Genomic DNA, 13,777 nt, shown 5'->3' on the forward strand with positions numbered 1-13,777 from the left:
TCGGTTTCATTTCTCCACCTAATGATCTCAACATTCTTATAGAGAGTAAATTGATGAAACAAAAATAATAACACATATAGATCGATGTATTGTTCTATATGCATTGATCACTTGAATGTATATGGAGACATTTACGATTTATATACACACCCCAATGATCATTTAGTGACTATATTTTTATGGAACCGTAGTTAATACTCCGTGTAACTACGTAAGATTACATTACATCATATTAACATGACACTTTAATCAAATAAATTCATTATTTATCCGTCAGCTTCTTAAACTTATTTTAATGCTAGAATACAAACTACAAATGTATGATCCCATAAGTGGGGCAAAAATAAAAATGATAACTTGAACCATTACGAATGTCCACTATTTATTTGATAATTTTATTCTACTTATATTAAGATAATTTTATTAAGATTTGTTTTCAATATTAAGAATTCTACTTTTCTTCGGATAATTTTATTTATTATTTTTTTTTCGAAATCTACACTTGTTAGGATTTCAATTTATTAAATTTGTTATTTTATTTATCAATTTTTTTTTTTGAAATCTACTCTTATTAGGATTTCTAATAAAGTTGGACTATCAAATTTTTTTCGAAATCTACTCTTGTTAGGATTTCTAAAAAAGTTGGACTCTCTAATATCGCTCGAAAAGTTCCTGCTTTATATATATGTATTGATTCATTTATTCTATAAAAATAATTGACCTACTTTGTTATGGCCCCGTTCCATAAATAAATAAATAATAATAATAATGGTTTAAACTGTTCAAACAGTAACGGGTATTCATCTTAAACTTAAAAGTTAAAACGGATCAAATAGCATATAAATAAGACAAAAGTATAATGCATAAAAATTAGCAAAAAATTTGAAGTACTATTGTAGATACCCATATCTGTCGATATTGGAATTTATAGAAAACCCGAAAAACACCCGATGATGATAGGACGCATGTATTTATTAGTTGTCATTGTCATTATTTGGGCTCGTTTTACGATGTGGAATGAGCGTTGTCGACGGAGTATTTTATTAATTTAAATGATATTTAAATTAAAGCTTTTTTAAGTGAATTCATTTTATTGTTTTAATTTGAATTTATTTCCTTAAATTTATTTTATTGAAAATAAAATATATTTTTTTGATTTGAAAAATCATTCATTTTAAATGTGCTATTTGATTTGAAAAATCGAATTTGAAAATTTAAAACTCGTTTCAACCACGCGTTTTGGAGCTCGATTTTAGCTCGGTTTTTGATCCCGTTTTCTTTACGAGTTGGCACGAATCTCGAGTACACTAACCAACCTAGGCCTCTACCCATTCAACCCCAGTTCGAACCCCCATATCCATACCCAAATCTCGTCCTAAACACTCCCCAACACAGCCCAATTCCTTCCTTTACCCGTGTTTGTATAGCCCATCGAAAGCCCTTCTAAACCGACTCAAACTTGGTCCAAACCTGCAACCCATCACCACCAACCCGTGCTCCACATTACCCACAACAACCCAGCACCTAGAACACCACAAAATCCATCCAATTCCCGTCCCAAATACTCCACAAACAGCCAGCAACACAAGCAGCCCCCCCTGTTTTGCGCGCTCAATCCCGAGCCCAAAACCCGCTCCAAACAGCTACCAAACCCGTGCCCATTAACCCTACACCATACCCTAGTATCCTACCCATATTACCTTAGCTTAACCACCAAGAAAACCCCCATACAAACCCTAAAAACCCCACGAATTAGCGATGGACAGCGATTATGCGAAACAGCCCGATCGCTTGTTGCCCTACTTCTACCCTTCGAAACTCCTTATAAATACCCCCCCCTTCACCATAAATTCATTCCTCTAAGTTCTCCCCACAACATACTGCAAATAACAACCATCAATCGTCCAAAAAACCCTAAACTAAAGCCGTGATGACCGCTCAAAACAGGGACACAAATCGTGTTTTTGAGTTTTACGTCGTGGTCTTTGGCCTTGATTCTCGTGCACAAATCCCATTAAAGCTTCTGGTTTGTTTCCATATTCACAAAATTCAGTCTTTCTAGTTTCCAAAACATCTTTCGGTTTGAAAAATCGTTGAGAAACGAAGTCGTGGTGAGCGATTGAAAATCGCTGCTCAAGTCTGCCTTTTGAACGTGTTTGTTTCGTGATTTCAAAATTCAATTTCAATTGTCTTCGTCGACGACGGCCCCTCGAGATAAAATCTACAATCGATTACGACCCAAGACGGTGTCAACGATACATGTAGGTTGAGGGTGCATTAAAACTCCCTTCTCTCCTTTTTATTTCGTTTTTTTATTGTTTATTTACTAACCATTGTCTAACATCGTCTAACTAATATCGAAACAAGAATAGTTTGAGTATGAGTTAAAGTACCATTCCGGCACCCGCGTTGACTTGAGATGGGAAAGAAATCCGCCATATCGGTCGGTCGTACACCCCGTCTCATTTACATATCCTCGTGTTGGAATAGGGCAATTTAATAAATCGAGTTTATTTAATTTACGTGTATTTATTTTTAACCATATAAAAATTGATTTTTTATGATTTTCCAGACCTATAATTTGTAATTTTAATTTAGGTAGATTTTCGTAATTTATTGCATTGATTTAGTATTTATTTTGTAATTAGCAATGTATTAATTCAAAACCCGCGCAGTGCATGGGTCAATTCTGACATATTTCGAAAATTTCAGATCCGTGCAGTGCACGGGTTTGTCCAGGTTTTGTGTTTTAATTTGCTTCCTTGTTTGACTCTGTTTGATTAATCCTTAGTTTAATTAGTTTATATTTTAGATTTTAATTTACTTTATTTATAATTTATATTGTATGTATGAGCTAACCACTAATGTTTGTTAATACATCTTATGCTAAGCGTAAGCCTTCCTATCCCTCTCTTTGGATGTGTTTTTCTAGTTTAATCAATGAACCTCACATGCTAAACCACTTCGACGAAGTTAAATGCATTTTAAACGACTTAGAATGAAATTCGCATGATAGGATTTAAATTCAATGGTTGCATACGCATGTGATATCTTTCCGAAATAGCCATCTTTCACCTAGTAGAGACCGTTGTTGCAACGGGCGGGGTTGGGTGTTGTTTTAGTGAAATTAAATTAACTTCCTAACACGTAAAGTCACACGAATTCAAATCTCTAAAATTGGTTTCTAAATTTCATTTAAAAATTTAGTGGCGACTCTTTTAAAATTAAAAATGTTTTGAAAAAGCATTTGAGTGGAGCGTTTTTCCATGGTCCACAATTTGGCGACTCATTGGGATAGTGAAACTTGAAAAGTTTAAGATGGCTATTAGGATTGTTGTCACATTTTTTTATGTTAATCATGCATAACCCCCGAGACTTTAGGCGGGCCAAAGAATCTCTTGGGTTAATTCCAAGGGAGGATATTGATGTCCACTATGTCCGATTTAAGTATCAAGGTGATTCCGTGGAGGTAGGCAGCTGCATACGAGGCATATTGCTACGGGCATATGACGGTATGTGGACTCCCAACAAAGCGGTTTCAATGGCATAGACCCATTTTAGAGGACTGACCGAGACTTAGAAGAGTCTAGTTCATGCATTGCATCCCTAAAATGCGAATGATTACATGCTATGTGAATCCCGGGTCATGTTTTCAAAATAGCATTTTCAAATCCATCTTCTTTTTCTTTCGAAAATTTGATTCTTTTTCAAGTCCATTTCTTTTCGAAAATTTCGGCCCTCTATTTCGAAATTTTGAACCCTCTTTCAAGCCGAAGTGCTGCCCATTTTAAAAGTCAATTCAATCCTTCTCGATTTCAAATTTCGATGAATCAGATCCCGGTCCAACCCAAACCTAGAATAGAGTTTGAGTCAGTGGGGTCGGGTTAGTCGAGTTGGGCTTTTGCTTGCTCGATATAGGCGAGCTAGTCCACCCTTAGGCTCGAGTGAGCCTTTGTTTGGTTAGAACACTTGTCAAGTGAGTCACCTAAACCGATATTTGGGTCTGAGTCATGAAAGTCGACCATTTGGTCCAAGTTAGTCCACCAAAACGTCCCCACTAGGCCACCTAGGGCGTTTGTCACAAAGCCCAGGAGCCATGTCTGGTTTGAACACGGGTTTGTCATGTCGGATTTATGATCACGTTGAGTCTAAAACCCAAGCCACGTGTGTATCACGGTTAGGACCCGTTCAACGAGCCGAAATAGTTCGTTCGTAGGATCCATGTCAAGTTATAGCCAGTTTTTAGGTTTGAAAAACCGTCCCTAGTCGTGTATGACCCAAACCGAGGGGGCCCAATTGCTCGCTCTCCCGGTCTAAGCCCAATATCGAGTCGCATGGAGTCCGTCATGTTGTTATGAGTCGAGTCCTGTTTGTGCAGGGGATTTTGATTCGATAACTGATACTCGCTCGGGATTTTATTGTAGAAAGGCCGCTACAAACAAGAAGTATGACTACCGCAGAGGCACTGAAGCAGATTAACGACACTTTGGTCGCAATGATGGAACGCTTGACGGCTGTGGAAGCCAAGATCGCGGTGGAAGCTCCCATACCACCGCCCCCAGAAACTGAATTCGAAAAGAGGTTCCGACTAATAGAGGAACAGTTGAAGCTATCCCGAGGGGAAAATGTGCATTATGAGAATGCCAGAGGGTACATGCCGGTCCAGGATAAACTACCAACCAATTTTGTCCTAACTGATATCCCAAAGTTCAAAGGGACGGAAGATCCATTGCAACATATCCGTTCCTACAAGGAGTACCTTGCGCTGAAAGGGGTACCTGCTGAGATGTTGCCCCACATTTTTGCTCAATCCCTAGGAGAACACCCGAAGGCGTGGTTCTACAGCCTTGAGCTTAAGAATTTCCCCATTTTCGAAGATATAGCGGTGGGGTTCTCAAACACTTTGCGATAATGCGAGATTCGGACTACATCGTGCGCACACTCGAGGTGATGACACGAGAAAGATAAGGAGGGATTTCTTGAATTCCTCAACATTTGTGCGCGCTGAAAGCGTGAAGTTGGCCAAAAGGCCAGAGGAGACTGAAATGGTAGATAAGTTCATCAAAAAATTTCGACATGTCTACCGTGACGCTATCAAATATCAACATTTCGGCTCATTCAAGGACCTTATTCGAGTCGGAAGAAAAATTAAGGACGACGTTCGTTTCTGCCGAGGCCGAAAAGCCAAAAGGGTATCGTGGTGCCTCCTCTTCCAAAGCTAAGGCATCCGGTTACGCCAATCATATCCAAGCCATCGGTCTTTTGGGAGGAGCTCCTAAGGGATCGCAATGCCATGGGCCAAGAGCGTTCACTGACATCGGGTGTACCTATGCATACGCCCTCCAAAGGCTCTCGGCCCAAGGGAAATCGAACCCAATTGGTCCAACTCCGGACCCGCCTGCGGATCGACAGGGTAAATGGTATAAGCCCAACGCCTCTCGTGCTTATCATCAAGGAAAAGGTCATGATACCGAAAATTGTTACCGTCTTAAACATGAAATCCAAGACATGATCGAGAATGGGTCGCTCCCCATCCCCACTGTCCGACCTAACAACCTGAACAATCCTTTTGGCGACCATGCCAATGCAGTATTCGTCGAAGACAATACCGATGTATCTCACTTAATCCAACCCATCCGTCGTCTCACCGGGTTTTTCGTGGGAAGGTCTATGTAAGTCGCTCGAGTATATCCCTCAAGCTAAGAACGAAGTTCGAATTGGGGATTTTGCTATCGATTGCACACCATACATTCTCCGGCGAGAATGAAATTAATGGGGTCCAGGGCTGACGATGAAGACGATATCTATCTCACCGAAGGTGCGATTATTCCCGAACTCGGAAGAAATTTCTAAATTGAGGAAAGATGTCCTCGAATCTAATCATTTGACTCGATCGGGACGTCCCTATCGTGTTGAGAAGGCAAACCATGTCTCTATCTTTGGAGACAGTCTAAGTAAGACACCCACCAAGGAGGCCACCTCAGTCTGGGCTCTTGGTGAAGGGTCGACCTCAGAGGCCTCCCTCATCAAGCAGTTACAAAAGACTAAGGCAGATGTCTCCATCTGGGAGTTAATGTTGAGCTCGTTTGAACACCGACAAGCTCTGCTTCAAGCCTTAATGAATATGACCGTGTCACCGCACACTACTCCAGATGTCGTGATCTCATTTGTTGCTCAAAACCAACCTCGGCTCACTAATGCCGTAACTTTTTCTGATGAAGACCTGCCCTCATTTGGGCCACAACATTGTCTCGCTATGTACATCACGGTAGAATGCCGTCATAAGCGACTCCCAATGACCCTTGTCGACGACGGGTCTGCAGTTAATGTTGTCCCACTACGGACCGCTTTCATTTTGGGACTCGAGAAAAGCGACTTCGCACCCACTACGCAAACGGTTCGGGCTTTCGATGGCACAGTGCGTCGAGTGTCCGGACTCGTCACTTTAAGCGTGAATGTGGGAAAGGTGGAGCGCAAGGTCAATTTCCAAGTGATAGATGTTGCCTCATCTTTCAACATTTTGCTCGGGAGACCATGGATTCACACAGCTGGAGCCGTGTCTTCTACCCTCCATCGCAAGATTAAAATCCCTCTCAAGGGAGAGGTAGTGACCATCGATGCTACTCCTATAATTGTGACGGGAGGAGATGTTACTTCCGAAGTGCAAACTGATAATACCGCCTTGGAGTCTTGTGGTTTCGAGGTAGTAAACGCAATTGAGTCCACTTTCGAGGCACCGAATATGGACTTATATACGGGAAGCCGTGTTTGTAAAACAATCTTCAAGACCGAAAAGTACTTCGGGTACTCCATGTACCCCCAAAGGGAAAACGCATTCCAATTGAAGTCGCCAGTGCCTAAGGGGACAAGATACGGGCTTGGGTATGAGCCAACTGAAGAAGACTCCCTGAGAAAGAGAGTCTCGATCGAAGACCGAGACATCAAGATGGGGCCGTACTTTCTAACTCTAAACGACCACTTTGTGAAAGCCGGGGAGGAAATGGCGAGTTTAGACTTCCCCGAACCACTGTTCAACTCAAAGGCCAACAAGTCGGTCCCCTAATCGAAGTATTCTGTGATTGTTTCTATATTCCCGAAGACATTATGGCACTAGCTACAATAAAGAAGGAGTCTGTTCCGATCGAAGATGGGAAAGCTATGGGTCTCCTCTTTGGAGAGGAAAAGAAGCCGGAAATACCAAACGAAGTCTTGGTAAACATGATCGTAAGGAGTGATCGTTTCGATCCATCTACCCTCATTACTGATGTAGATCCTCAAAGGAATACATCTGGATGGCGGAAAACCATGAAATGGACCGACAACAAGGGTTCGCTTTTCAAGATGACCATTGGAGAAGGGCAAATGTTCAAACCTGATGACGATTCTGAGTCTGAGTCTGAGTTCGAGTCTGAGTCTGACATAAGTCCTAAGGCTAAGTCTAGGGTTTTAGGTGTCGAAGATACCCCTTCCCCCTCTTTCCTTTTCCCGTACCTCCCCTAGTGCTTTGGTATTCCGGGGCTGTCCCAAATCATCGCTCCTATCTCGCCACTGACCTCTGATCAGTTGGCCCAAATGTTAACGCAATTTGCGCAGTTTCAAATCAATAATAAGATGAATCAGTTTGCTTACGACTTGTCTCATTTATATTGCAATTCAATTGATTGTTTTAATAACGTTGAGAATGAGGTCGAGGATAGACAGGTAGAAGAAGAAGAGGAGGAGGTGGAACCGCCTCCCGATTAGTAAAAGGGTTGGAAGAATACGACCAAAGAAGCTCGTGTCGAAGATACCGAAGTTGTTAATGTGGGGACTACCTTAGAGCCTCAGGAGCTTAAGATAGGAACAACCTTAGATCCCGCAGAAAGGAAAGGGTTTGTTGAATTGTTGAATGAATTCAAAGATGTATTTGCTTGGTCCTACAAAGATATGCCGGGTATTGATAGGGAAATTGCGAGCACAAGATTCCGATCAAGCCGGGTTCAAACCAAGAAAGCGAAGCCACGTAGAATGCGTATCGAGTGGTCTTTGAAAGTCAAAGAAGAGATTGATAAACAGATTCAAGGCGGGTTCATCAAAGTATCGGAATACTCAGATTGGATAGCTAATGTAGTGCCGGTCCCAAAGAAAGACGGAAAGGTTCGGTCCGTGTTGATTTTCGTGATCTAAATAAGGCTAGTCCAAAGGACGACTTTCCGTTACCTCACATTGACATCTTGGTTGACAATACCGCTAACCATGCATTATTATCCTTTATGGATGGGTACGCCGGTTACAACCAGATAAAAATGGCCGAGGAAGATATGCACAAGATCGCTTTCACAACACCATGGGGCACTTATTGCTACACAGTGATGCCGTTTGGATTAATAAATGCAGGTGCGACTTACCAGAAAAAAGAACGACGTTGTTGCATGATATGATTCATAAGGAAGTAGAGGTCTACGTCGATGACATGATCGTAAAATCGAAGGAACGTAATAACCATTTGATAGCATTACGAAAATTCTTCGAGAGGTTGAGAAAGTATAATATGAGATTAAACCCACGAAGTGCGCGTTCGGGTCACCTCGGCAAGCTTTTGGGTCATATCGTTAGCCACCGTGGCATCGAAATCGACCCATCAAAGATTAAAGCCATTATGGAAATGCCCCATCCTAAAACCGAGAAAGAAATTCGAGGTTTCTTAGGCCGAGTGCAATACATAAGCCGTTTCGTCTCAAAATTAACTATGATCTGTGAACCAATTTTTAAGAAATTGAAAGTTGGGGAGCATATTATGTGGGATGACCAATGCCAAGCCACGTTTGATAAGATAAAGGAAGTGTTATCTTCTCCGCCGATTCTCGATCCGCTTTGTAGCCGCTTGCCTCTATCACTTTGTATTTAACGATTCTGATTCTGCGATGGGAGCAATGCTTTGCACAAACCGTTGACAAAGAAGAAAGAGCAATTTACTACCCGAGGAAAAAGGTCTTGGAGTATGAATCAAAGTATACAGCATTAGAAAAGACATGCCTAGCTTTAGTCTGGGCAACGAAGAAGCTACGTCATTATATGCTCGGCTACGGTGTGAGTATATATTCCGAGAATGGACCCCATCAAGTACTTGTTTGAAAACCCTAAGCTAAACGGCAGAATGTCAAGATGGACCCTCATGCTATCGGAATTCGATCTCAAATATGTGCCGCTGAAAGCGATAAAAGGAAAGGTCGTTGCCGATTTCTGGCCGATAATCCATCGAAGAAACGACATTGTTGACACTTGGTCGTTCCCAGATGAGGATATTGTCCATGTCGAAGATGATGTATGGGATCTATATTTCGATGGGGCTTTGAATAACATGGGATGCGGAATAGGTGTCCTTATCATTTCACCGAGAGGAGAGCACGTACCCGTTTCGATCAAATTGGACTTCGCCGTCACAAATAACGCCGCGAATACGAAGCATGCCTACTTGGTTTGCGGAGCGCTAACAAGTTAGGAGTCATGAAGTTGACGAAGACACGGGGATTCCTCCTTGGTCATTAATCAAGTGACGGGGTCATGGAAGATCAAAAGTAGCAGCCTGGCACCCTACCAGGCTAAGATAGAAGAGCTAGAAAAACTCTTCGAAGAGGTGCAATACGTGTACCTCCCAAGGGAGGAAAATCGATTCACGACGCATCACAAAACCGGCGGCGTTGATAAACATCCCTGATCATATGGATAGCATGCCATTGTGTGTCAAACGAAGGTCTTCACCAGCTTATATAAATGCTGTCGATGATGGAGAGGAAAGCAAAGCCGAACCTTGGTATGCATCCATTGTGAGATTCAAAGAAGCAGAGAATACCCGCACCTCGATACACGTGGAAAGCGTGCATTGCGAATGTTATCCGCCCAATTCGTTAAAACTAACGATGGACAATTGTATAACAAGACAAAGACAGGGGTGTCCTGTTGCGATGCGTCGACAAGACAACGCGTCGAAAAGGTCATGGAAGAAGTCCACGACGGGGAATGTGGGCAGCATATGAACTCCCACATGCTATTTCGGAAGATCATGAGGTTAGGATACTATTGGACAACAATGGAAACAGATTGTCGCAGATATGTCCGGCATTGTCATAATTGCCAAATATTTGCGAATATTCAACATATACCACCTTCTATGCTATACACCATGACGTCACCTTGGCCTTTCTCAACCTGGGGAATCGACATCATCGGAAAAGTAAACCCTTCTGGAACAGGAGGGCATTGTTATATCCTAGTCGCTATTGATTACTTTACCAAGTGGGTAGAGGCCAAGTCTTACAAAGTGCTAAATGTGAAGCAAGTAGCCAAGTTTATTCGAATGACATCATCCGCTTCGATGACGGAGTGCCGCACGAGTTCATCGATGATCATGGAACTCACTTTCAAGCCGAGACAGTAGTTATACTTGAAAAGTATAGAATCAAGCACCATAAGTCATCTCCATATCGACCTCGGACAAATGGAGCAAAGTGGAGGCCGCTAACAAAACGGTGGCTACTATATTGAGAAAGATGTCTGACAATTACAAGGAGTGGCCGGAGAAGATACCCTTCGCGTTGTGGGGATATAGAACATCCATCAGAACAGCCACAAGGGCAACCCCGTACTATCTAGTTTACGGGATGGAAGCAGTACAACCAGTCGAACTGGAAGTACCCTCCCTGCGCATCTTGCTCGAAAGCCAGGTCCCGGAAGCGGATTGGGTCCAAGCCAGATATGATTCGTTGGTGTTGCTCAATAAGCGTCGTTTGAATGCGTTGTATCATGTTCAGCTCTATCAGAAAAGGATAGAGCGGGCTTTTAACAAGAAGGTGAAGCCCAGGGGAATTAATGAAGGCGATTTAGTTCTCAAATCAGTAAGGGCTCTATTACCAGTCGATCCAAGAGGGAAGTTTAAGCCTAATTGGGCCGGTCCTTATCTCGTGAAGAAGATACTCACAGGAGGCGCGGTACGTTTGACAGATTTGGATGGAAATGATTTCTCGAATCCAACAAATCTGGATCAGTTGAAGAAGTACTATCCTTAAGACCTCACTCTCAAAGTTATGAAATAATACTTGAATTGTGATGTATTTGAATAAGTTTTAAGTTTGGCATTTGTTGCCACTGCCTGAAATGTTTTATGAGAGAACTACGACCTCGGTTTGATTCTCATTTGAAAAGCGATACGTAGGCAACCCCTGAAAAGGGTACAACCACAATAAAAATGAAATATTCAATGCAGAAACTGAGGATTTCTAATAAATAATACGTGTCTTTTATTTTGATAAATCCGGGCGACGCCCATTACAAATCAAACTAACAGGAAAGCAAATAAAAGCATAATAGTAATACTAAATAATAGAGCCGTAACTACCGCCTATCTTTAGTTGGGTCGCGTGTCCCGTCACTACGAGACGATGTCTCACCCATCATCATTCTTGCCCGTTTCTTCGGGGGGACCACGCTGTCTTCTCGCGGGCCCAATCTCTCTTTTACGCTTGGTCGAGGGCCAAGTCTCTCTGCAAGTGTCGGAGCGTCACCACTTGTAGTACCCAGTCGGTCCCACACGCTAGGAGCACCAGGTTTAGCCCTAGGGTTCTCGTCAGGCCTAGTCTCGGTCTCAGTCGGGCCCGGAATCGGCCCAAGAAAGAATTGTCGATTTTTAACCCCCTGTCATGCTTCTCCCGATCAATGGCATCATCTTTCTGTAGTTTCTTCCTTGCTTTAAGGCCCGGTTCTGTAGTCCATTTGAGATATGAAGGAGAAACCCAAGTAGACTCGCGTGGCTCGGGAATGCGCCACACGGTCCTTCGGCGCCATGCATGGAGCCAAGTATGACATCTACCCTGAGAAATAACAAAAGCAGGACCTCGCGAAGCCTCCGTCGCAGAGACAATTTGTTGACGACCGAATTGGCGAAACACTCGGTCCGGGTAAAAATAGACAGGGTGATCCAAGCCCAACAAAGTGACATACCGTGTATGATCAATATCTGCGAGCCCGGTGAGTGAGCTCAAATGAAGCCATGGTAAGGACCAGCGAATGTGAGACCCTGTTCCGCTAATCAGTATATTTCGCCAGTAATTGGATCCTTGCTCAGAACTGTAGCGTCGTCGCCGATTAGTGAGACTTCTGACATGATAATCTTCTGGTTTCAATGGCGGATCAATCAAACCAAGACGCTCGCTGAGCCATACCTGTTAGACAGTCAGAAAAAGGGAGGAAAAAAAAAACGAAAAAAACCAAGAAAAAAAGAGACGAAAAAAAAAAGAAAAAGAGACGAAGAAAAGAGAAAAAAAGGAAAAAAGAGAAGAAAGACAAACTTACAGTAGGCGGGTTGATCCCATGAATACAGCATCCAGATTGGCTTTTTGTGCATCCAAGCTTTTAATAGTCTCAGCTAGTATAATCCATGCAGGATTAGCACCATTCTCCATTTGCTCCACGACTCGGATTAGTCTAGCTTGGCCGCGATAAGATGGAATTTCTATCGCCCCCTCGAAACAATAAAGATGCAATAGAATGAGGCCAAAGGCGCGGCGTCGATAAATGATCGGTATATCTGGGTCATTCGCACGCCGGAATTTATGCACTAGCGCAAGCAGGTCCAACTTTCCACCATCGACGATGGTACGGGCTTCATCACGCGACAAGTTTAGATATTCGCGGTTTTTTTGGGTCCAGTTGGATACAAAGTCGGGAACCACAGGCTCTTGCGTGGTCCTCCATCCTCCTAAGACGGTAAATTCTTCAGGAAGGGGACAGATTTCTCCCTCCGAAAAAGCAAAGACATGATGCTCGGGATCCCACACTCTCAGGCACTCTTTAAGAAATGCGGGTTGAATCATGACTTGCCTCAGGAAAATAATTTGTTGAATTCCCGCATTCAGATTTTGGATTTCTAAACCCCTGAATTCTGTCGCCCATCCCTTCATGGTCCCAAACAAGGAATTCATGACTAGTTTTTTTTCTAAGAAAGATATTCTTTTAAGCGAGAGAGATTTACTTGTTTGAGAAATTGTGGGAAATCTCAACCCTTAGCCCTTCCTTATATATGAAAAGAGATGAGGAATTTTGGAAGTATAATTCCTTTAGGTTTTGGAAACCTAAATCTTCTAGGAAATTTGGAAACTTGGAAGCCTGCTAGCTTTAGGAAATTTGGTAGTTTTTTGAAATAAGAAGGCAAGTCCCATACCTTCTCTATTTCGGCCGTGTAAGGCCTGTGTGGCGCGCCAAGTGGGCCCCATCCGTCCCGGGTTTGGTTCGCTCATTTCTCTTGCGGAATTTGTCATAGTTCGTGCACCGAAGTGACTAATTTACAATTTCATCCCCTGCGCGTCCCATGTTGAATTAACATCCTGTACACACTTACGGATTTTATTGGGTTACGCCCACATTGGTTACGGGTCAGAAAGTCCGAGTCTTTTCGTCAAAAGGTCGTGTCTACCCGTCGCTTTCACTCTGGAAATTTGAAATAAACTTCTGCGATTATTTTTTTGAAAATAAAATTGTGTTTTGATTTGAAAAATCATTTAACTCCAGAAATTTGAAATAATTTTTCGCAATTAATTGAAAATAAAATTATGTGTTGATTCGAAAAATCATTTGGATCCAGAAAACTGAAATAAATTCTCGCCTCGAAGAGGCCAATCATTTTCGAGATATTCAAAGTTCGGGTCAATGACCCACCTTTTCTAAGCAATGTTCATGTCTCATGGGTCGATAACCCATTTTCCTTTTCTTTCAATCGGGGCTCTGTCGCCGTCGGCTCCAGAGA

The 13,777-nt window shown here is 42.5% G+C and overlaps 1 protein-coding gene across 1 annotated transcript; it reads left to right on the forward strand.

Moving 5' to 3' along the window:
• The first annotated feature begins 10,529 nt into the window (after positions 1–10,529).
• LOC141651799 (uncharacterized) lies at positions 10,530–11,045 on the forward strand. Its single transcript, XM_074459496.1, has one exon. It carries the CDS (start codon positions 10,530–10,532, stop codon positions 11,043–11,045), a length of 516 nt encoding a protein of 171 aa, XP_074315597.1.
• The last annotated feature ends 2,732 nt before the right edge of the window (positions 11,046–13,777 follow it).

Source organism: Silene latifolia, chromosome 1, assembly GCF_048544455.1.
Source record: "Silene latifolia isolate original U9 population chromosome 1, ASM4854445v1, whole genome shotgun sequence".
NCBI classification, from domain to species: domain Eukaryota; kingdom Viridiplantae; phylum Streptophyta; class Magnoliopsida; order Caryophyllales; family Caryophyllaceae; genus Silene; species Silene latifolia.

Coding starts and splice junctions, on each gene's coding strand:
- LOC141651799 (XM_074459496.1), top strand. CDS start 10,530: ATGTCTGACAATTACAAGGAGTGGCCGGAGAAGATACCCTTCGCGTTG.